We start from the raw sequence: 22,504 nt of genomic DNA, 5'->3' as shown, positions 1-22,504 counted from the left end.
AGTGGTATCTTATGATCTCCATTGGAAAGGGCAAAGTATAATTATTCAAAAGGAGAAATCACTGAGTACAAATGGCATTAAATTTGAAGTTTTAAGAAAAAGCAGAATTTTAACAATCTAAGACAAGCTGGTTGGCATTGTGGCAAGAAGTAAAGGTCTGATGTTAGAAAAAAATCAAGTCACAGTAAGAACCAGCAGCATGACCAGTAACTACCACAGAATCTGGAAAAGAGAAGTCAACTGAATAAGTTAGGGAAGATTTTTCAAGGATGTGTAGGATTAAGGTACAATAAGTAATTACGAAAAGCATTGATGATTAATTTGTTTTTCTGTGTAAGATCAAATGTTAAATAATGGGACAACATACAAATATGTTGTGAATACTACGGGTATACACAAGGTACAGAGACCTGTACCAGGCAGTGGGAGCAGGGGCTTCAACATGGACTAATACATAGCTAAAAGTTAGACAAGCGCTGTGACAACTGGAAAGGATCTGAATGCCAGCAAAAAGTAAATAGGCAATTTTGGTAGGTAATTAGGAGCTTGAAGCTTTCTGAATAATAAAGTGACACTCTATATGTTATATTTTACAAACTGCATTTTGATTTCCACTTGAAGAAAGCACTGGAGTAGGAACGAGAATAGCAAAGCAGATGAAATATTGAAGATGTTAGGAAAGACAAAGAAAAGTATTTTGAAGTTATTATAAATGAAAGAAAATATTCAGACTTGCATCACCTTTCAAGATATTCTAAAACGAAGTTTATTTTTAAAAGGACTTTATGTAGATAAGAAGCTCCCTTATAAAGACATGGCACAGGGTATTTGTTAGGGACAAGGATTCTGAATCTAGCACTTGATTAAGCGGCCATCTACCACTCTATACGATTGTGAATACTTAATCCATTCTCCTTGTGCTCTGGTTCCCCAATGTAAAAAATATTTATATATGTATCATATACGTACATATCATTTATTATATATTATTGAAGAATCATATTAAAACTTCAGAGTATTTGTTTTCTGTTTTGAACTGGATAATAATGGTGCCTACTTCTTAGACTAAATGAGTCACTGATACTTCACTTTAAGAATAAACACATATAACTACCTAGAATAGGACTTGCTATCTATTAGTAACTAAAAAATAAAAAAGTGAGCTGTTTTAATTGAATGCCTTGAATTTCATTTCTTTTATATCCTTCAAACAATATTTGCCATTTATTACTCCTGCATTATCAGAGCCTTGTATTTCATAAAAAAGTTAATAATTCAAATTTAAAATCTGTATGCTGAACATATAATTCAGGGTGTCTCTGTATGGGCTATCAGGTTATTTATAATATAATTATATTATAAAAATGGAATATTAAAAGCCTAACAAAAAGATCACGCATAATACCACCACAAAGACAAATTATTATACTGAAGCTCCCATCTATTCTTGTCTATGGATATTTTGTATAATTATAAACACCAAATATTGAAAATTAATACCATATTTTCATTTTTAATTCAAAATGATTAATGATACTACTTGAAATATATATATAGCATCACTTATATTACACTTGATATTAGCCAAAAGGCCGAGAAGCGATGCATCATTTATATTTTAAAAATATTCAATCAAGAGGATAGACCTTCACTTTGGACATTCAGGTTACTTTCAACATTTCAATTCACATACATTGCTGGAGAGAAAAAAGCTTATGTAAAATTTAATTTCTTTTATTAAAATGCCTTTGTAGGTAAATTACCAGGGGTAAGATTACTGGTGGAAAGAAAATTTAACTATTTGTGGCCTATGAGATAAATGTTCATTCATTCATTACCATGAGATTGCTTTCCTTAGCAAACTCCTTGTTGTATTATTAATATGAAAATAGTAGGCATCCATTGATTATTTGTTATGCCCCAGATACTATTCTTAAGATTTTTACATGCATTATTTTATTCAATTTTGATAAGAACCCTATGAGAGAAGTACTATTTTTATTAGCCCCATTTTATACTTAAGGAAATTAAGGTTTAGGGAGATTGTCCTACTTTATTAATGTGGTGAGTTGTGGAGTCAGGATTTTAAAACTCAGTGGCTTCAATATCTGAGCTATTAACCCTGTAGCATCTCTTACATTTCAACATGTATTTAATTATAAATATTTTATATCTTAAGGCCTAAAAGTTACCCTGAAAGTTGATGGTGCAAAATTTCATATAGCTTGTAAGTGAAAACAAAGAATAATTTTCAAAAAAATCTAATCAAGAAACATTTTAAATATTCTTATGTCATAAAATGGAATGTATATCATAATTCAAAGAATGTTATTTTATATATAATTGTTTTATTAAAATGATTAATGAGTTAATGTGCTAGTATAAAATAATAAGAAACTATAAGAGAAATTCCATTTAATAAAAATTTTAAATCTGACTGAATTTTCCTTTATGTGAAATTAACAAAAATGAAATTTCAAAATCTTTATATAAAATTTATATTAAGCAACATAAATAAGTCTAGTCAATCACATTTCTACATTCTGATATGTGTAAAGCGCATTGAAATTCTTCAATTTTCACAATTATGATGATCACATATTTTATCATTGAAATCAGAAAGAACACTCTTAAAGCAAAAGGAAAGTGTTAAATAAGTGAAACAAGTATCCTAGGCAAACTGAGTTTATCTTTATCCTATTTAGAATGAAGTTTCATTAGTTCTCATAATAACTAAGGATTTCCTGGCTGAACTCTAAAATGAATTTTAGAGAAGCAGTGTGGAGTAGTGAGAAAAAAATAAAACCGATAACCAGGATTTGAAATTTTCATCAAACATTAAACATTTCTGAGCTTCAGTTTCCTCATATGATGAAAGAAAGGAAGGAAAAAATAATGCTTTCCATTGCTTAGTAATATGGGAAAGAATTAAATGATCAAATGAACACTATTATTCAATATAAACCACAAATTCCCTAATGACAATTCTAATACCTAGCTCCACACTTTGAAAAAACACTATCCTGCTTTACTACAGAATAAAATTGCAAAAAGGTCACCATAATACAAAACATATTCCAATATACAGTTTTGTCTCCCCAAAAGATTTAGATTTGTAAAATATAATACAATCAGACCTTAATTTTTAAAATTATTGCCCTGTTTATCATGTTTATCAAAGATCATACATTGGCTACTTTACATATGAGTTATGACAAAAATTATAAGGTAAGTTTTTAAGAAGGATTTTTGACAATAAAATGTACTAACTAAAAGTTTATATTTGTAAATGATTTAAGAGCTGTCTTAATAATAAAAGCACTGTACTTAAGACTTGAAAAGAAGTTCTATGTATATTAGTAGACAAGATATATTTGTTTTTCCAAATTGAGTGATTTTTTTAGTCACAAAAAAACCACACTTACATCAACTGTGACAGTTTTCACAGTTATCGTATTTCATACTACCCTCTAACAAACATCACAATTAGCTGCCACTGCCAGAAGTGCTCAGGTAAACTTGTCCTTTAGTAGCTGACTACTCATTTGGTTAGGCACTCGCTAGCATCCTTTCTCAAACACATTAGTTTTCCTCAATATGGGACAGGATTGGTTGTCAAACTTCACAGGAAACAGGAGGAGTACCATAGAGGCAGGCCTGGACTGATTCCAGAGGCAAGTACTCTTGTAGCAGTGTACTGGAATTATGCCAAGAAGAGAATGTTTTGCAAATTAACCTAGTTCCACAGTTAAGTATATGATATTTAATTCCTTTGTCAACATCTTCAAGGCTAAAAATTAAGAAAGTTATGTCACAATTTACTTGACTTACAGCAATGGGCACATGCACCTTTAGCTGAACCATAAGGAGGTATCTTGTCTCCTTTCATCATGGTTTTTTTCAACCCTTCCTATTATTACCTATTTCTATGTATTTCAAGTCAGAATAAATGTAGATGAGATTGGAGTACTTTTGTTTTACTTTCAGGTACTGTACTATATTACACAGTTGACTATATTGTAGTACTCTAAAATAGTTTCAATTTTTGAAATCAAAATAAATAAGAGTAAACTTAATTGTATCGCAATGAATGAGATGATTGTGCTCATTTGAAACCAGGATCTTTTGCTCTATATTTAAGTGTATATGATTCAAATAGTTCCTATTGGATTTTTTTTTTTAATTTATTTAACAGGTAGAGTTACAGACAGTGAGAGACAGAGAAAAAGGTCTTCCTTCCGTTGGTTCACCCTTCAAATGGCTGCTACGGCCAGCACCAAGCCGATCCAAAGCCAGAAGACAGGTGCTTCTTCTTAGTCTCCCATGCGGGTGCAGGGGCCCAAACACTTGGGCCATCCTCCACTGCCCTCCCGGGCCACAGCGGAGAGCTGGACTAAAAGAGGAGCAACCGGGACTAAAATCTGGCTCCCAAATGGGATGCCAGCGCCACAGGTGGAGGATTAACCAAGTGAGCCATGGCGCCGGCCCCCTATTTGATTTTTGTGTATACACACACACACGCACGCACACGCACACGCACACGCACACACACACGTATAGAGAAAAATCAAATCATTTGAGTTAACTTATCCAAAATAAAACAAAATATATAACTCTACTTAAAATCTTTAAATCTCAAGAAAGAACGCCTTTAACATTATCTCTTAGGCTTGTCTCAGATAAACTTAATTACATACTTTCTTACATATTTCTGCTTTCTTATTGTTCCCTTTTTTGAATCTATAAAACATTTAGATTTAACTTTCACATCAACCAAGACCTACACAATTTTGGAAGGCAGCTATGCTTACCACTATACCACCAACGCAACCTACAAAATTTTGAAACCAGTTGCTTCTACAGCTAAAATGTAATAATGTCCTTAAAATTGTTTTAAAAGAGTAACTGGTGACGCTTATCACTTTCAAGTAACTGTTAGTTCCAGTCAATAAGAACATTGCCTTTAATTGAAATGATAAATTCACGAGGAATATTTCCATATTTACCCAAAAAAATAGCATTTTGCTTACTAGTAGTGGTAAATCTGTTTCAGTTATTGACTGTCACATATATAAAACCTGCAGGATTTTCTACTCAATTAGAAATACTGCCACTTTGACATGGAAGCAGCCATTGGGAGACAGATTTGACTCCTTCAGAGGGTGCAAATGGAGGCAGCTAAACCAGCCTAAGGGACCTGATCCCAAAACATCTATATTTGATTTCCACAGAAACACAATGTCAGTTATGGTACAGATGAAATCAATTGCTGAGCTATAGATATTTTATAATCTTAACAACGATCTGCATGAAGTATCTAATCCTTTATATGGGATAGAAAAATATATTTGCTTAGTTGTTCCACCTAAAATTGTACCCAATATGAATATAATGTGAGCCACAAATGTAATTTTTAAATTTCTAGTAGCCTCATTAAAAGAAAAGCAGTTTAAATTGACTTTAACATTGTATTCTATTTAATCTAATAAATTTAAATACGACTAGTTCAACATTCAATCAACATTTAAAAATTACTAGTGACATATGTTACACTCTGTTTTTTGTACCATGCCTTTGAAATCCAATGTGTAATTTATATTTATAGCACATCTCAATTTAGAATAGTCACTTTTCAAAACCTGAAGAGCCATATGTGCCTGTTGGCTACCACATTGGACAGCACAGATCTAAATATTTTTTATTAATTTTTTATAAACATTCTACTAGAATGAATTTCATGGGGAATTACTTTGATTTATATATAATATTTGAGGGTACTAGACTGCTCTGACTGACAGACATTAATTTAGCAATGAAATGAAATATTTGTTAGAATTCTCCTTTCTTGGTGATGGAAACTAGGGCAATATTGCTACTCAAAGCTCAGACACTAGACCCTGAATACCCCATGTTTGAATCTAAGCAAAAATATATACCAGTCAACTATATGCAAGTGAGCTATTTATCCCTGATTGCCCAAGTTTCTATTCTGTTAGGTATCAGTGATAATGAGACCTATCTCATTAAGTAAGCCAGTATATGTAAAGTACATAGAAAGGTGTCTGCACATAAGTTATCAAGAAAATTTGATTTATAATAATTATTCTTACTTATAGTTCATGCCAACTTAACCATTAATGGAAAATATTAAAAGTATGATCCTGTCTAAGAGTATAAAAATACAGAAAAGTTATTTTTGAAAAGTACTCTGTTTAAGTTATAAGTTAAGCTGAGCATGGTTCATTTATTGTGACACACTAATATGAGGTGTTAACAGGGAAAAAGGAGTAAAGGTATATGGGAACTTTTTGGTTTGTAAATTTGAATTAATAAAACATAAGTAATATGATTTCATTATATTTTTCACAATACCACAAACAGGAAAATATCTTATTAATTTTGAAGGTCTATGTGACATCATTTTTTACCCAGAAACCTTTTATTTAAGGTATACAAACTTCATGAATTTCATAAATACAATTCGAGAACACAGTGATTCTTCCCACCCTACCCACCCGCCCATCTACGCTCCTACCCTTCTTCTTCCCCGCCTCTCCTATTCCCATTCTTATTTTTTACTAAGATCTATTTTTCAATTAACTTTATACATGTAAGATTAACTGGGTACTAAGTAAAGAGTTCAACAAATAGTATGAAAAAACTGTTCCTCGTCAAACAAGAGCTGTTTAAAGTCATTGCATCTCAAAGTGTGACATCATTTTAAACACAAAAAAATACGGGCCAATTATTTGACCATGTACTGTTATGAGAGTATGTAAGAGAAAAATCTAGTTTTATAAAACAAAGAAAAATCTAAACCATATGATATTATTGTCCCCAAACAAATAGACATATCTAGCTGATATAAAGGAATAACTACAACTTTACTTTGGTTCCACCTCCACAAAGAAAAGTGGCCCACTATTACAATGACTTACCAGAATAGCACTCACTTTATTATTTAGTCCAGCAAAAATTATACCCTTGACAAAAGTAATTGTAGAATTTATTAAAATTTAATAATTTAACATCATGGTTTTAGTATTTATAAAAGGTAATTCTAAAACTTTGTAATCTATTTATTCATTCACTGCATCTCAATAGATCTCATTTTAGCAGTCCCATAATATCCTGTTTTCTGCTAATCACAGGCCCAGATGATCTGAGTTTAAAAATGAGACGAATCATACATTATTAATTCCTAATCAACATCATTTCAGACTTCTAAGGGTAAAGTCCACCTACCAGTCTCCTCTCTTAAACCCCATACCCTCATGTGTAACTGGCAACTTCTACATCAAGCATAGGACAAGTAAAATTTTAGTAACAAATACTATTATCATTAATACTTATTGTATACTTTTAAAGCAGATATCACTATAGGAGATCATTAAGTTTGCTAGCAACTTTACGATCTCCTGAATTGGAATACTGTCATAAGAAGAGATTCATGAATGAAAATCATTATTCTTACTTAAAATGTCAAACATTAAAACATAAAAAAGGCAAAGTATAAGTTTAATAGTGCATAATACTTACGTTCACAAGTGTCCCCTTTTTGTTGGTAGCCCGCTTTGCAGATACATTTTCCAATGGGCACTAACCATTCTCCTTCTGCACTGCAGTGCATCCTGGGGGAGTTTTCTGCCTCCTCTTCTGCACTGCTGACACATGTCCCTCGAACCTCGACTAGGGAGGAAAATTCTGAACCAGTCACTGTATCTGGAAAGATAGCTAAGTTCTCAATAATGGACCAGCACTTCTTGTAGTATACTTTGACAGAAACCAAAGCTATGCAAGCCCCCACGTCCTGAAAGGCAAGATAGAATCCCTTTTTGGACAAAGGTCCAATCTCTCTCACCTCAGTGTTAAGCTTCATCTTTCTTTCACCAAGGTCACCTTGGGTAAAACTTTCATCTGCAGCAATGGTGTCTATTTTTACATAAAGATTTTCTCTTATATTCCTGCCAGTATCGTAGTCTGTTTCGTAATAGTACAAATTAAAGGTTTCCTTGCAAGTTCCCAGTACTCCAGGAAGACTGTTACAATCCCTCAGGGTAAATTTCAATTCTACAAAAATCCTTTGTGCATTGCCTTTTGAAATCCAGTTAGTCCGCAGCCAGTTGTTTTGGTTGGGCTCCATGACCTGGCACACCTGGTATGTTCGTATTGGGGTATAGTTCTCATCCAAACCACTAATTTCTTCCCACTGTAAAATTAAAAAAAGGCATCAGTTATCAGCAAAAAAATAACATTTTGCTTTTGTGAATAATTGAGGAATATTTTCATCACAAATACATATCTTTAAGAATGAGGTTGATTCCTTCCCTGGCAAACACTGTATACCAAAGAACATCGGATATTCCCAGTTCTGCTTTGTCTTGCTGGTGGAAAAATCACTTGCCTTGCTTGTACTGTTTATACATACAATAAATATTTCATTTTGTTTGGTATCTTTTTGCTAGTGTATTAGTGTTTCTTTTCACAGGTTTGCCTAAGTCTATTCCCCCTTGCGATTATAAATTTTTTAGAATAAAACTCGCCATTATCTAAATTATCACTTAAGGCATATATATATATATATATATATATGGAAGCAAGTCAGAATTTTTGACAGCCAGTTGACATTTCAAGTGTCCATATTATACTTAATCTTAGAAAATACCTACAAACATGGGGAACAAATGCCAAAAGTACTGGAATCTAAAAGCACCAACATGTGGATTTCTAGAATTTGGAATATTTTACAATCTTTTCCAAATGAAATACGAGGCAATAACATTTTGTGGAGCTGCTTACTTATTCCAATGGCATATTTAATATTGTAACTAAAGGCAAATAATTATAAATGGCTTTAAAAGTATGACCCATATTCATAAATAAATTGCTTTCGATCAAAATTAAATGTACTTGGCAAATCAGTATTTAGAATCATGTTTAGAAACAGTTTTATGAGGGACAAAATGTCAGATGTTTAAATATACCTATTCACACCCTGACACAATATATACTACAAGCAAATGCATATTACATTTTTCACAGAAAAAGGAAAAACATAAAGCCTAATAGAATTTGCAGCATTTCAAAGATTATCAAGCAATTTATAAAATTACCTACCACTCATTGGTAAATAACTTCATTTTACTTAATAGTCTTAAAATCTAAAATAATAGCATTTTATATTCTCTCTCATCTTTAGTATAAAATTTCCTACTTTATGTTTATGATTATTTAATAGTTAAACTGTCAACCACTTGTATTGATTTCCTCAATAAGTAGTGAGAAACATGAAAATATATCAGTATTCATGTCTATAGTCACACAGCATGCAAGATTTAACTAGAGTTTTGAGAAAAGTAGTGGGAAAATAACAAATAAGCATGCTGAAATGACTTTTATTTGTAAACCCTGATCACAGTATATATGTAAGTATTCTGTATAATGTTAATATTTACTTTTAAAAACAATTCTTAGAAAATTAACAAAACTGACAAACTAGAATACAATTCAGATATTTCTTTTATTAGTTATGTGGGGTCTCCTACACTCTTATTAAAATAGCCTAATATTACCAAAAGCCCTCAAATGCAACAAAGAACCCATTTTCATCTTCAGCTTTTAGCCAGAACTACTTTTGTTTATGACAAATTAATGGCATTCATAGTTTTCCTTTGTTTCAGTTAGCTGTTTATATTTGTTTAAATGGCAGTCAGCCAAATATATCCAAAATCATACATTTGGATGGGTAGATTTTGGTCTCCTAATTAGATTGAAACTACTGACAGAAGTAAAGCTAGTAATGCTATCTTGTAAAATATTGAGAAGTTCCAAAGATAAATTTGCACTTTTTAATAATTAGCCAATTTAAAGAAATCAAGACTAATTTTTATAAAGGAATATATCACAAAACTTCCTTCACCTAGCTTCAAGAACAGTTATTTTCCATCATCATATAATTAATTTTGCTATCTATGAAACTCAGTTAATTTAAACTTCATTTAAAAATTTTATTTCTGAGAAAAAATTTCCAAGGAAACTGTGGTACAGATAACAAATAGTGAGGCTACATAAATGCATATAACACAACTCTTATTTCATTACCTCACTCTCTAAGAGACTGCAATCATTTCCACAAATAATACCACTGGGGAAAATGTCTTAAATCGGACACCACATTTTTAAAGTATTCTAATAAAAATATTTTCTTGAAGCTTATGTTTTAGTAATATTTTCTCTCCAGTTAGATATTTAATCATATAAAAGCCAATCTGTTTCATATGGAAAAGTATGCTGATCATCATTTTCTAATATTATCCATTGATTCCTACAGATATGTTAACTGTTAGCTCAAGATTCTTGGGACTGATAAAATGCTCATTTGAGTCCAAGATAACACTGACAATCATAATTTATCATTTTGTGGATTACATGGATGAAATACTACAATTATATCAGTTTACTTCTCCCTCAGAGATAAAATCATCCTCTATCTCTATTTGCTTTAATTGATGGATGGTAGAAAATGGACTACATCTGTCAATGGCAAGAAAGGTGTTTCATTTTTTATTGTGAATGTCTTTCTATAATGTATATTATTTTACTCATGAAAACCACTTAAGCTTCAAGAAAAGTGTTACATTCATACCACAACTCAGAGCATGGTTTGTATCTAATCTGTAAAATATTTGTCATTTTTTCATAATTTATTGTGACCAGTACTGATACTGTATAATATCTGTGGTAATCTGTCAAACATTAATTTAATGTCTGAATATTTTAAATAGCTTTGCAGTGTTCACATTTTGCACTTTTAAACTGACTTTTAGTTCATGATATTCATACTGATTTTATGATATTATACTCAAAACCCTTTGCAACTTACATTCTTCTCTTTGCAAAATCTGTTTCAGTTTTTATAGCCTCACTTAAACTTCATGCTCTTTTGACTCCAGATTTCTTAATGCGCCAAAGATAAACTTAAGTAACAATGGGGTATATTCTTTCTAAGAGCCCTCTTCCTCAATTAGAGATGAGGAATGTGCCATCTCTCACATGGATATTGAACTAAATTTAAGTAATATATCTTTGTAGAACTGTGAAATATATTGGTCATTATTTTTTAGGGTTTAGTTATATTTTGATAGTTTTTTTATTGGACAACTTTCACTCATTTATTACAGCAGATTTTTACTGTAACATGTGCATACTCTGCCATCACTTCTGATTAATAACAGCAGATAGGACATGATAGAAATTTGGAGAATCTAAATTACATTTTATAGCAAACTTTATGCCAAATTACTGAGCATATTACATTTTTAGCTACCTTTTCAAATATATTTTGAATGATGCTAAAACTTTTTAAAAGAGGAAAATAGACTACATACTGTTTTAAAGAATTGCACACAACATACCTGATGATTATGTTACAGAAGTATAAAGAAACTAAAGAGGTTTAAGTGAGTTTGTGAAAAGCATGTTCTCTATTATTAGTGAGCATTTATAGCACGGACCCTGAGCTATGATTCCATTCACAATAAGAACTCCAAAGTCTACGATTAGGATTTTTTTTTTAATGTTTGCCTAAGTTCTCTGCTTAGAGAACTCACTGGGTCATTACAAATACAGCAAAATTGTGAACAATATATATGGAATTAAACAGCTTAAATATGAAGAATGTGAAAATTTCTCTGGAGGAGACATGAGAAGGTCTTGTTTCATACTTCAAAAAATAAATAAGTGTTGATTTTTTTTTTTTAAAATAAGGATAAGTACTTACCCCATTGGGTGGAGAAGAAATCCATTCCAATTCTGTTTGTTGTGCTTTAGAATCCAGCAGTAGAACTGAAAAACAAATGTTCATTTCAGAGGTTACATGTAAAATTTAAGCACATTTGTGAACATTTTTAAGTGGTCCTAACTTCTAATAAAAGTTATCTCCTTAGAAATGAAGATATATAGATGGCTACTTAGTAGAATGATGAAATGGAATAACCACACAATACAAATATACTCATTTTTAAAGGGAAAATGATGTTAAAAACACCAATATTATATTTGATATTCTTTGCTTAAAACATAAAAATATATCTTGAAATGATATAGAACAAATTAGGGTAAAATTGCTTTGTGACATATTGATTCCATACTAATTCTTGATGGTGGTTTTAAAAGCCATTGAACCTTCAAAACTTTGTCATATATAATAACATGAACACAATAAAGTGTAATTCCTGTTGTTTTTCAGCTAGAAATTACTTTCTAACATTCTGCTGACAGTATTTCTTATTGCTTTTTCAGAACTAGAATTTTTTTTTCAATTTACACACACACACAAGGTTCTTAAGCCAAAATAACTGTAGAAATATTAAAAACTATGTTAAGCAATGTTACCAGGAGGAAAATAAATTACCTGTTTTGTAAGACACATCTCTCTGTTAATCAAACATCAGTTTTCAGTATGGTCTTTAAAACATCTAAATATTTTAACTTCTAATTTTCAAAATTGTGTATCTGACCTCTGGTTTGACTTCTTAATGTGTAATCCACATTTTGCTATCAAAAACATATCATTAGCTTAATATTTATATGAAGTATAATGAATGCTCCCAATAGTATCAACAGGAGGATGCATTAGGATGCCATACCTAAGTAATTCACATCATGCTCCTCAGGAAAATTATTCTTCCAAAGCACTCACTCTTTTGGTCAAACTGATTTCAGAGTTATATGAGTTTGCACTTTAAAAATATTTATCTGACTCTCTAGTATTTTGAATCGATTTGTCCAGAAAGTATATGAGTATTTTTAAAAGCATGCAAAAGTGCAAGGTCAACTTCAGCACAATGTTAAAAAATTCATAGTTATATTTTATACGAACTTTGAAATACTGAATAACCCTCAATCACTAAGGGAAAATGTGTACTACTTGAGAGGCAATGAACATTTGCTATGCCAAGAAAACAAAGGAACAGTTGATGATGTGCTCAATTCCTTCACTCTAGTCAAGGTTACTCCCTGTAGCTGGAAAGAGAGAGACATTGGGGCGGTTTCTTTCAGTGTTTTCACTCAAGACCTTCAAGGAGAACATGATAGAACACAACCAGTCGTCTCCCTTCCAAACAAGAAACACACACAGGCATATCACTTTTAAAACACCAATTTGTATTTCAACTTGCAAAGTCAGTAAATCGTCGGACAAGCGGATTTATAGGAAAAGTAATTGTTAGAGTGTATTTTTACCCTCCACAATAGAAATGAAGCACAAGGACACACCGTGGGTTTCCAAGAACTCTCCCTTTGACACGCTTTGTTGTTTGCTCTTCGGTACTGACAACAGATAACTGGATTTTTAATCCAGGTGACCTTCTTGGTTCCTTGGGATTCTTGTCTGTGGCAGTTCCGTTAGTTGGGGTTGGGGGGGGGCAGAGATCGAAGCAGGGTGTTGATGGCAAACAACTTAGAGAAACTAACAGAACTGAAATGAAAACACCTCGGAAACCGGTCGGGGAGCGTTTAATCAGAAGCAGCTCTCTAGTGAGCGGCGCGTGTCTCCCCGCCGTCCGCTCTCTGGGTAAACCCTCCGGGGTGCGCGTCTCCTTCCCGCGCCGAGCCCATCCTCCCCGGGCGCCCACCGAGGCGCAGCCACGCAGCCGACCCGAACCCGGGGGTGTGTATGCAAGGGGGCAACGGCGCCCGGGGCTCTGGGGGCTCCGACGCGACCCCGGCGGGCGTGCTGGGCAAAAGGGCGCGGTAAGAGGCGCGCCCTCCGAGCCCGTCCGGGGCCGCGCGGGCAGCGGCCGGCGTCCGGGGCCAGGGCGGGGCCGGCGGCGCGGCGCGGCGGGGCGGGGCGGGGGCTGCCTGACGGGCGCGTCCGCCCGCCGCGCCGAGCATCCATTACGCCTCCGCCAGACCTGGGCACTCCAGGGAGCCGGTGGCGCCCTCGCTCTGAAGGAGCTGAGAGCTAGGGAGAGGCTTTCGGGAAGCGTGTCCTCTGAGAGAACAGCAAGCGGCGGCGGCGTTTCCAGGGAGGCAAAGCGGCGGCTGCACTTCGCCTCCAAGCGTCAGGCTCTGACACACGCGCTCTCAGTAGAGGGAACGGACGTCCCTGAGAGAACGGACAAGGGGAAAGTGCAAGAAACGAGGCGCTCATCTTGGGGCGGCCACCCCCAACCATCCCGGGGGACCGGGCACCTGCTCGGGGCAGTTCACCCGCGCTCTCGCCCCTGGGTGCTGCGCCGCCGCGGGCCGCCTCAGGGCTTGCTGGCTCCCAGAACGCCGGCTCCTGGTGGCCCCCGCGCGGCGAGCGGCGCCACGGAGAAGCCGGGGGCACTCGCCACCCGCCCGCCCCAGAGCCAGGCCCCCGCCCCCCGCTGCCTTTTAACATCTCACTTCTGCGCTTAAAGAATTCAGGCTCCTTGAATCAGAGTCCTCTCACGTAGCCTGCACCCAGAAGAGCAGAGCGAGCGAGCGAGCCACTCTGGCTGCAGGAACCTCTCCCCCTAGTGCTGCAGTTATTTATAGCTCCAACTCCGGCCCGGGCAGGCGTGGGCTCGCGCGCCGGGCTTCGGCGCCGCCGCCGCCGCCGCGCAAACTTTTCCTCAGGTCCCGCTCTGCCTAAGGAGTCAGGACAAGGGCCCGGGACTGAATTCATGTCGAGAGTCGACATGTGGTTTTTGGATGTGTTGGAGTGTGCGTTTCGAGCAGACGGCCGCCCATCTGCACACACAGACCCGTCAGCTCGGGGGCACGGTTTGCTCCGAATGCGCTCCACATCAGCTCGGGGTGCAGATGTGGAAACTGGGGTCAGAAGGTCAGGCCGCGAGAAAGAGTAGGATATAGCCCTGAGTTGGGAGGGAGCGGGGGATTGCCTGAACGAAGAGGGGTGCACAGAGGGAATCAAGAAAAAGCAGCACTGTATCACGAAGTTTTGGGGAATACGAGTAGATGGAGCGAGAACCGATGTGAACGCCCCCCGCCCCCTTCACCGCCGTGACCTAAATCTGCTAACAGATTCCCTTCCCCACACACTTCAGGAACAAGTCTTCGCATTCTGATTTTAAAGCATCCGAAAAACAGCCTTAGATATACAGCATGGAGGGTGTGTGTGTGTGTGTGTGTGTGTGTTGGGGGGGGGATTGTGACATGGCTCAGAAGACAATTCCATCGACAGGATTTATTTTTCCCCAGCTCCAACTACAGGCACTGAAAGGTATTTTACCTTCTGTCAATGGTTCAAAGGGATGCAGGAAAAAGAAAAAAAAAATAAGCAAATACAGGCGTAGCTAGCTGGCCAAATACAACCTGCTCCCTCCAGCAAGAACTCAACCTCGGGGTCCAGGTCTCTCGCAGGGTTTGACCACCCGTGTTCCTGAACTGCCGGACGGTGGGCCAAATGATTGGAGCCTTCTAATCGCCCGGGCGGCCTCACAAAGTGCACAGCCCCAGCACGCCCCCGCCTCCCTGGCCCGGGCCAGCCGGCTGGGCCCCGCGCGCAGCACGCGCTGAATGGAGACATCCCCGCCCGCGGGCAGACGGGCGCAGGCAGCGAGCGCGCCGCCCGTCCTGCTTCACCTCCGCGGCGTTATTGTTCCGCGCCGGCGGCCGAGCGCCAACCGCAGGCCCGCGACGCCTCCGACGCAGTGAGCACTTCATTAGTAACCCGAGCGTTCCGAGCTCGCAGAAGTCCTGGCCCCTCTGGGGAGGCTACGGGCTCCCGCCTCCGGCCCGCGGACTGGCGGGGACGCCAGGGGCTGCGCTCCCCCCGTCTCCGACCCAACTCCGGACGGCCGCGGCTCCCAGCGGAGGCGAGACCCGAGTGGAGCAAGTGAGAAGAGGGCTACACAGAGAGCTACCACCCGCCCGGGGTCCCAGGGAGAGCGCTCGCCGGCCGTCCCCGCCGGTCACTCCACCGCCCTCCGTCGCAGCTCACGCCCTCCGACAGACAGCCCGCGCCAGAAATCCCGCTCCCATCCGTGGACGGCTCCGGGCGCGCGGCTGCAGGCGGCTCGGCACAGCCCCGGCTCGTCGCCTCCCGGTCTGCCGGGGAGCAGCCAGAGCGGTGAGGGGGCGGGGAGCCGGCGGGGGAGGGTCGCCCGGCGCCGGAGGCGCGGCCGGCAGCGCCGCGGACTAACCAGCTCGTGCAGGTAGACAGCTAAATAAATAAGTCAGAACAAACTTTGCTTTCCCATCGCCTTACCTTCCTTCGCAGCCTGCGCCTCCCCCGTGTGTGCAAAACGGAGCAGCCAGATGTAGCATAAAATAATCCATGAAGGGTACCGAGTTTGAAAAACCATGGTGCATGAGCAGGTTTTATTTTAGGTTTCAGTTATCTTGAGTCGTAGCGTTTTAAATGCTGTTTGCTCCGAAGTGTTTTTATGATTTTTTTTTATTTTTTATTGCGCTCCTTGCATCGATCCCCTTCTCGGTCCCCGGCAGGCTGCTCCACGTTTAGCTTTTTTATCCCCCGCCCCCCCTCCTGTTCGTTCGCACCGTGTTTGCTGCCTGCAAGTCTCCGACTGCAGACCGGCCGCTTGCTCCACACTCCAATAATATCAATTAGGGGGGAGGGGGCGGGGCTCCAGGCTGAGAGCCTCAGCCACTCTGGGTGAGTGGCAGGTACAGCCGGCCTGCCAGGAGGCGAGTCCCAGGGCTGAGGGGAGGGCCCCGGCGAAACGGCCGCCTCAGCTGTGGGGGCGGGGCTCAAAGCGCCAGCCAATCGGTGCCGAGCGGAGTCAGGTTGCGGGTCCAGGATTCCCTCCAGGTTCTGAGCTCCGGGCTGGAGCGTTGGATGCTCGAAAGGGAAGACGAGGATGGCAGCGGAGGGGCGTGCGGCTGTGGACTCTCTGCTTTTAGCCACCGCAGCTTTCGTGGAGCGAGATAAATCCGAGAATAACATTCCCAACTTAGACTCCTGTCTCTAACTGTTCTCCTTGGGGTCTTTTAGAAACCAGAGGCGAAGCAAGCCGTCTCAGCTACGAAGCAGGGAGCCTGGACATTGCAATACGCTATGCCTTTAAGTAAAGTGTCTTTCACTTTTTTTGTTGTTGTTGTTACAACCTCCGCGGATCCCATAACTTTGGTTTCGCCTCCCCCCCCCAACACCCCCCCCCCAAAAAAAGTTTCTACGTCCCTTTCTCTGTTCCTCAAGGGGCAGTCAGCTTTGGGCACCACCCACCACAATCCCTGGAAGAAAAAAAGTAACCAAATGTATTATGTTTAAACAATGTTTCCAGCAGTTTGCAACAAGCCCTGGAAAAAGAAACAGAGGAAAACCGAGTGGGGAAAGGAAGTCTTTTGTCTTGCGCGCCCCTTCACCCCCGCCCTATCGTTTCACCACAGTGTCTTGAGTGAAATGGGGTGTTAGCAAAGAAGCTTCCGAGGACTTTGTGTAGTTTTTTATTAAAAATTTAGCATTTTCTGAGGTTTTCCTTGGGTTGCCCCACTTTGATCGTTTCCTACCTCGCTGTATAAACTGCACTTAATTTCTTAAGAATGCTACCACATATTAAATCCACAAAACAATGCCTCTCTCTCGAATTATTTTCAGTAATTATCCAATAATTATCGTTGAAAGGAAACGTAAGAATAAAAATGTAACCAACATCTCCAGTAGAATTCATACAATCCGAACAGCAAGGATGACTCGTAGAGAAATCTGTTCTCCATTAGGCACTTTCGGACACTTTACAGTCCAGAGGTAGGTAATAGAATGAGAGAAGGAACTTTAAAATCTTAATTGCTAAATCATCAATTTCAAAGGTCACACAGAGTAACTTGATCACAGGTTTAAGATGAGTTCTTTTCTTTTTGTCCTTGTGCCATAGATCTTCTTTTTAAATATTCCCAATCGGTCATAATTTGGGAATATTTCTGATGGGCACAGAGTTTGATTCCGTCTAAAATTCCAAACTTTTCCCATCAAATGTAGCCGGAAATAAAACGTAGATTAGATTCTGCTATTTATAGTAAAGACCTCTCAGAGATGACAGTCCTCAGATTATTTTATTTTATTGTAAATTATCTTCTGTAATTTTTATTTGCCTAATATGATTCTGTGGCAGATGCAAATCAATTTTCCCGTGTAATCACTTTGATTCTGAAGTTTCTTTCTTAAATAGTGCATGTTCCTAACTGTCATGCCTGTTGGATATTTTAGAAATTATATCTAAAATATCTTAAGTGCCTTTTAAAGGAAACACACAAAACATGTAAACTCCTTAATAGATTAACTTTGAAAATAGAATATATTCATACATATATCTATAGATAGATAGATAGCACACACTTGTTACAGAGAAGATGAAACAGTATGTACACAAATAGATGCTTTAAGAGTAAAAACGATAAGCTAAAACATCAGAATTAAAAACAAAGATATGTACACATAGACTTTAAAAGTCATTGAACCACAAACTCACACATATTAAACACTTACAAAAGTTAAAATCAATTCTCTGGGGTTTCAACCCTTTCCCCAGGGTCTCATACGCCTTTCCTACAGTGACACCAAGACAGCCAAGGCAAGTTTAAAATATTCCTTTCATCTGTTGAGTGACTAATACTCAGTGATGTGAATACAAATACTTTGCCATTAAAACTAGGAAAGCAGAGTAGTAGTATCCTCCCCTCTTCTGATGAGTGTAGGTGGTTTAAGGAGTGCACTTACTGTATCCCCTCTCTGGGTCATACACAGGGGCGTGTACAGCCTCATTTTTATTTTTAGAGACAAGAAGCTTCACATTAAATGCATGTATGCCAGGCTGCTGACAGTTCTCCCTGCAGAGCTGAACAATGATACTCATTTTTAGGTTTACCAATCTTCTTTCTTTTGTAGTAACTAGGTATATTGATAAAGAATGCATTTAAATAAAAATAAATGACTCAATCAAGAAGAAATTATTCAAGATACAGTATGTTTTAATACAAAGAATTAAAGCAGAGTGTATTTGACTGATTATAAAGCATACAAATCTATTTGCATATAAAGGCAGTGAAATTAGAAATAATCAGAACACAAAACTTTCACATACAAAAATAATACATTATAGTAACTTTCTCACATCATTTTAAAAACAGTTTTAGCTTGATATCTATGATTTATCATATTATTTCTAGAGCAAATTTTAGAAAAGGAAAGTGTGTCTGTGTGTAAAATGATATTAGAGAAGAACTCATGTTCTTGAGCAGTACCAAATGGTGTAGACATCCAACACTTGAACCACCGGAGAAATTCTGAAAATTGCCTTTCCAAATTTATGTATTCATAATGCAATTAACTGATGGACTAGACTGATTATATTTAAAACATTTTAAATAAATATGAAACTGAGAAAATGAGATTCAAACCTTGATATTCTTAGTTATATCTCTTCTTTGGAAACACCTATTTTAAAGGAGTAATGGAAGAATGAAAAATACTGTCTTCAGAGGCAAAGAAGACATACCCAACTTTTATGCACATTGTGCTATTTTATTTATATAATTACTACAAATCACACTTAAATGTCCATATTTTGACAAATTCAAGAAATACATCACAAATGAAGATACAGTTTTTCTTTCCTTGTAACTTACTACAATACTAATTTTTACGTCAATTCTTACCTCTGGAAGGGATCTTCTGATTTGAAGAGATAAATCATTCTTTATGAGTAAATTATAATGACTGCAGAAAATAAATTCCATGCATTTTCAAATAAAAGAAGCTGTGTGTGTGTGTATGTGTGTGTGTGCCTGTGTGTAGCAATCAGGCCTTTAGAGAGTAAAAGAACAATGGAGACTTCAGTGTTACAAATCCTAGGCTGTCAAACTAAATAGTTAACAACAACAACAATGAAATCAAAGGGCTGTTTCTGAACCTACTACTTTTGTACTTACCGTCTAAATGCATTCACAGCTGGTAAATGTGAAAATGCAAGTTCATCACAGAAAAAAAGTGGTAATTTACACTGAATTAGGAAAGGTACTGTGCAGAAGAAACTGATTATAAACAGAAAAGAAGCATTATGTCTCAGTTAATAGATATTGCAGAAAATTGGGTTCTTCATTCGTGATTTCAGTCAAAATATAAACAATCTTTCCAGTGTGCAGCAAAATCATTTACATATTTACATTAGCATGATTTATGCAGTGTATATAAAATATTTGCTATCTAATTTAAGAAATACATTTGCTAAACTCATAAAATGTAGTAATAATTTCACTTTTTCTTCTATGCTTCAGATTTAGCTGACAGTATCAAAAGTCAGAGGTTAGAAATCATCGTGTAAGTTCAGGCTGTATTTGTGCCTTCATAAAATCTCATCCTTTTTGTGAAATCAGACAAATAGGTAATATTCAGAAGATTATGATTCTTTAAGTGCAATCACTAATTTAAGACAGCTTAACAATTAACAAACAAAAATATAGTTTATATCAAAATTGTAGGACTCCAGTTGAATGCTGTTAAGGTGTTGCTGGAAATTTCTTATCACTTAAAATATTCAAGAGTGTTAAATAACTTATTTGAGTAATATTTAAAAAACTAAATATAGCTGGGAAAATATGGCAAGTGATACTCGAAATCATTTAACACAGCCAATACTCTTTAAAAGAATTATTTTTTCAATTTGATTTTTTTTTGATTTTTGCCTGGGGAGGCTCTTTTTTCCCATTGCTTACAATTTATTTTTCCACAAATCACTAACACTGATAGGAAGCACTAGCTTAAATTATGCAAACTACTTCTACATACTTTTATAATTTCTCATCTTGCAATTTTTTTCTGCTCTTCACCCCATGTATTTTTAGGTGTCAGAGATATGTAATGATTCAACGACCACCAGGGGGCACCAGGACCTCCCGGGTTTCCTGGCCAATCAAATACACACCGAATAAGTATGATCTAATTATAAAATTTTATGTGCATGCATATCAACATACATATTATTAATACATATCATTTGCCCCATTGATACTTTCAAGTTTCTTATTTTCTCTATACTTAGACCAGCTTTCATAAAAATCTGTGAGAGATTCTATGACCTATTTCAGTCTATAGAGGCCAAGTTAACTGAATAAGCTCAAAGGCACCTTAGAAGGTGAATTACATTACAAAAAAGCGCTCTCCTCATTCTTCTTAACTGAACATCTGAAGAAGTCTGTCTCCACATAGACCTCAGATATTCTGTTCTTTACTCTCTAGCCCCTTATCCCAAAGTCTTTCTCCCTGGAAACAGTGAGCACTGGGACTCGATGGCTCAGAGTACCCAGAGTCTAAGCCTGCTCAGTAGCTCCCAGAACTCTGGCTTGAGGAGCATTTTCGAGATCACACATCATTCTAATCTTCTGCCATGGTTAACACTAAAATTGAAAGTCTGCCAAGAGTTGATTGTCCAACCTAAAGGAGGTCTAGGAAGAAGTCTGAAAAATAAAGGTTTCTATATGCGATAGTAGACTAGAATAAAGTCTACGTTAGGAGGGGAGAATATGTGAATAGCGCCCCCTAGTCGCGAAGTTTTGAGGCGGTGGGCGTTCCTGCCTAGCGAAGAAGGAAACACTTCTATGCATTTCCAGAGGTAGTGATTTCCTATTTCCCCTAAGTTGGCATGCAGCTGTTTGTGGATGAAATGAGCGAATTTGTATAAGAGACAAGCCACTTCCTGGGAGGGGAGGACATCAACTCTATCACATTTAAATTTTAAAAAGTTTGGAAGCTCTGAAACATTAAGACACCACTGGCTGAGAAGGATGTAAGTCCAAGCACCTCAAATAAATGCTCATTAGGAGGCAAATAAAGTTCTGAGCTAAAATATGCTTGTAAAGACATGTACCTGATTCTGAAATACCCTTGGAAACCCAGAGACCCAGGTATTCGTGCTGATTATGTGAGTATGAAGTAGAAGAACTATTCCACTGTCGCTCAACTGTGGATGTCTCCATTTGGGGAAGGAATGCATAAATCAAGATAGCATTGTAGCAATGCTATGTTAACTGAATTTTTAAGTTATACCGTATAGCAATGATGAAAACAAAGTCAGTAGTGGACTGAAACCATTATCATTTGAATGAAATCAGATCTCTTTGACTGAATGTACCCAGAGGTTCTCAGACAACAAGAGAAGAGGATGCCCCAAACAAGAGTTAATACATTTTTTTTCTGAATATGAACAAGTCAACTTAAAACAGACCAGTGACTGTGTTTCTTCCCGATGATGTGGGTGAACTTGATTACACATTCACAATATGAGTAGCATAATATTGCAGAAAGAGAATACTGACCAAAAGCTCAATTTAAAAATAGGATTTTCAAATATTTATTAAATATTTAGAGAGCACTGGGGGCAAATGCAGATGAATAAATCATAATCCAGTACTGAAGAGCTGTAACACCCATCAGGAGGTCTTCGCGTCTTAGATTTTAATTTAGAAACAGGGAGCAGATCATATGCTCAGAGAAAGAGGTAACCAACCAGTTTTTTCTCAGTGTTGATTTCAGCCACATCAACAGTAATGATATCTTCAT

General features: G+C 37.5%; 1 protein-coding gene across 9 annotated transcripts in view; it reads right to left on the bottom strand.

Annotated features, from left to right (window-relative positions):
* EPHA7 (EPH receptor A7) overlaps positions 1-16,555 on the bottom strand; it is a 193,385-nt gene extending 176,830 nt beyond the window's left edge. For 7 of the 9 annotated variants that reach the window (XM_008263222.4, XM_002714589.5, XM_008263223.4 and 4 more), the window contains exons 1-3: positions 16,199-16,555; positions 11,780-11,844; positions 7,540-8,209 (exon numbers count right to left, since the gene is read on the bottom strand). In XM_008263222.4, coding sequence (XP_008261444.1) covers positions 7,540-8,209; positions 11,780-11,844; positions 16,199-16,295 — 832 coding nt within the window. In that variant the 5' untranslated portion in view covers positions 16,296-16,555. Of the gene's footprint in view, positions 1-7,539; positions 8,210-11,779; positions 11,845-13,275; positions 13,313-16,198 lie in introns of those variants that run through there. The other 2 variants (XM_070074638.1, XM_051854479.2) reach the window with 2 other exon arrangements.
* Between the last annotated feature and the right edge of the window lie 5,949 nt (positions 16,556-22,504).

The sequence above is a fragment of the Oryctolagus cuniculus genome, chromosome 5, assembly GCF_964237555.1.
Source record: "Oryctolagus cuniculus chromosome 5, mOryCun1.1, whole genome shotgun sequence".
Lineage (NCBI taxonomy): Eukaryota > Metazoa > Chordata > Mammalia > Lagomorpha > Leporidae > Oryctolagus > Oryctolagus cuniculus.
This window is presented reverse-complemented; position numbering and strand designations above follow the sequence as displayed.